The sequence below is a fragment of the Terrapene carolina genome, unplaced genomic scaffold (genome assembly GCF_002925995.2).
Source record: "Terrapene carolina triunguis isolate 2854851 unplaced genomic scaffold, T_m_triunguis-2.0 Scaffold17883, whole genome shotgun sequence".
Lineage (NCBI taxonomy): Eukaryota > Metazoa > Chordata > Testudines > Emydidae > Terrapene > Terrapene triunguis.
Genome location: NW_020682234.1, coordinates 250 through 2992, shown reverse-complemented (window position 1 = coordinate 2992; position 2743 = coordinate 250). Strand labels below are relative to the sequence as shown.

Sequence of the window (2743 nt, the reverse complement as noted above, 5' to 3'; positions counted from 1 at the left end):
TGTGGATAGTATAAAATGACTATTATTCGTTTACGATCCCAGAAAATATTTGAACATTCATAGTAATATTAATTTATATCGGAAACAATATAATGAATAAAATAAAAGTTGGCAGACATTTTTTATTTTATGTTTATTTTGTAAACAAATAATACAATATTACAATACAAATAAAAAAAATTAAAAAATCAAACCAGCAAAGTCGCCTAAAAAAGATATTATAAAAAAAATTATTAACACAATAATAGGCATGTTAAAACCTTAACCTTTACTAATGTGAAAGGTGAGCCTACTTCTTCTTTGTCAGCTTATCCAGGCGTGGTTCAATTGAGGACAGTGCCACACGCAATGGAGAATGACTATCCATACTATTCCTGTACTTTGTCTTAATGACACTCATGGTTGAGAAGCCAGTCTTGCAGAGGTATGTTGAAGAAAATGGGAGAAGAGTTTTCAGAGCAATTTCAGTAAGATCAGGATATTCTGCTTTCACTTTTATCCAAAAGGAAGCAAGTGATGTTGTAGTTTCGAAACTCATCTTCAATCTTTCATCAGCAGCCAGCTCCAACAACTTATCCTCCATAGTGACAGTTAAGTCATCTTTCAATGGAATAAATGGATTTCGGAGCCATCCAGTCCCTTTCCGTGGATCTTCTTCTGCTGGAAAGTAAAACTCAAAATGTTCTTCCAAATTCGTCAAGTGTTCACTGATGACGTTTCGTAGAGATGTAACATCAAGGTCTTTGACTGCATCGGCGATGATTATCGCTAAGTTGTGAAACATGTCATAACAATCTCTTGACACTCGACTCTTCCATGTTTTTAGCTTTCGTTTCTGTCCGTCGATATTGTGTGCCATTGTAAGACACGAAGCCATCCTTCCCTGCATGGAGGTATTGAGATAATTAAAGATGGCAAAGATATCAGCCAAATCAGCCAGCTTGGCTATCCAATCCACATCTCGGAACAATTGTGACCAATTTGGTTTTTTGTCCTGAAGAAACTTGGCAAGCTCGTTTCGGAGCTCAAATACTCTTGACAGGACTTTTCCCTTCGATAACCAATGTACATCGGCATGCAATAGGAGCTGTTTATGATCAGCTCCCATATCATCACATAATGAAGCGAATAGTCTCGAATTTAAAGCATTCGCCTATACATGGTTCGCAATTTTTACGACCTCGCTGAGCACACTGTTTAGTTCTGTTGACTTTTTTTTGTTGCAAGACTTTCTCGGTGAAGGAAGCGCCTTAATCTGGGTAACCACTCCAGAATGCCGTCCTGTCATTGCGGTAGCGCCATCAGAACATACACCTACACAAAACTTGAAATCCAACCCACATTTGTTAATGATGTAGTCGCTCAGTGGGCTGTAGCCCACGAAACCTTATGCTCTAATAAATTTGTTAGTCTCTAAGGTGCCACAAGTACTCCTGTTCTTTTTGGGGATACAGACTAACACAGCTGCTACTCTGAAACTTCAGAACTAGTTGTTTTTGTTGGTAGTGAAGCAGAAAACAAAAACTCTTCCTTCAAATCACCCTCATGTTCAAAGCGCGCATACACAATCAGAATTGCAGCAACATCTGTACATTCATCAAGCTGCAAAGAAAAGTACTTTGCTAATTTAATCTGTCCTATGAGCTGATCTTCCATATTGTGAGCCAGATCGTGAATTCGTTGAGCTATAGTGTCATTTGAAAGTGGCACCTGAGCCACTTTCTTTGCCACTGGCTCGCCCAGCATTTCCATGCAGACATCTTTAATACAGCCTATCACTAGTGTCTCACCGATTGTGTATGGCTTTTTAGCCTTAGCAACGCGAAGTGCTACTTTATAAGAAGCTCGCAAAGCACAAGTATTGATGTGTGACACTTCAAAGATCTGTTTCTGACGGCCTTTTAAATCAACATGCTTTCTTTCGAAGAACTCTTTTGGCTTTGAACTAATTTCATTATGTTTTGTATTTAAATGCCTCTTGAGCTTTGATGGCTTCATTGCGTCATTAGCCAATACATCGCCACAAATAATGCACTGCGGTTTTGGCACTCCACCGTCATTTGTGGCTACAAAACTGAACTGAATGTATGAGGAGTCATATTTCCGAGTAAAGCTAGTACGAATTCTTTTTGTTGACAGTACTTCAGTTTCATTTACATTGCCGTCATCTGATTCAGAATTATTTGCGTGTTCAGCAACTGGATGTCTTTGCTTGATAAATATGTCGATTGGGCCTCGCTTTGCCATCTGTAAATTAGGCATAAAATAATTAATATAAATTCCATTACCCCGGGTATATACTTAATTTATGATATTAGGATGAAAGCCGAATAAATGCAGTGGGAATGCTTTTATTGAGAAATATGTGCGGGAGAACATTGATTAATAGGGTAAGTAATGTTAGGATAAGAAGATAATATAAATTTTAAAATTAAATTGGAAACAGGATAATAATTGGAAAGTTAAGATGGTTTGAACATATGGAAAGAATGAATAATGAACGTCAAAAATAAGATTTACCTGTCTGAAAGATATGGAGTGAGAAAGCGAGGAATTTTGAGAACTTCCTGGCAGAAACACATAGGTTTGATTCTAGAAGAGGGGAAGGCTATAAGTAAGAACAATGAGAGCATGTATGAAACAATATATGGACATGGAGGAAGCGAGGATGTTATGCTCATACAAAGCACACAGGATCTTTTCAGAGGGAACAGTCACACACACACACACACACACACACACA

The 2743-nt window shown here is 37.8% G+C and overlaps 1 protein-coding gene across 1 annotated transcript; it reads right to left on the bottom strand.

The window, feature by feature from the left end:
- Nucleotides 1–271: 271 nt before the first annotated feature.
- Nucleotides 272–2592, bottom strand: ZBED9 (zinc finger BED-type containing 9; the record flags this gene model as incomplete). Its single annotated transcript, XM_026661835.2, is given in 3 exon segments — nucleotides 272–1370; nucleotides 1472–2247; nucleotides 2521–2592. Coding segments are annotated over 3 exon segments (1947 nt in total), but the record flags the coding sequence as incomplete, so codon positions are not given.
- Between the last annotated feature and the right edge of the window lie 151 nt (nucleotides 2593–2743).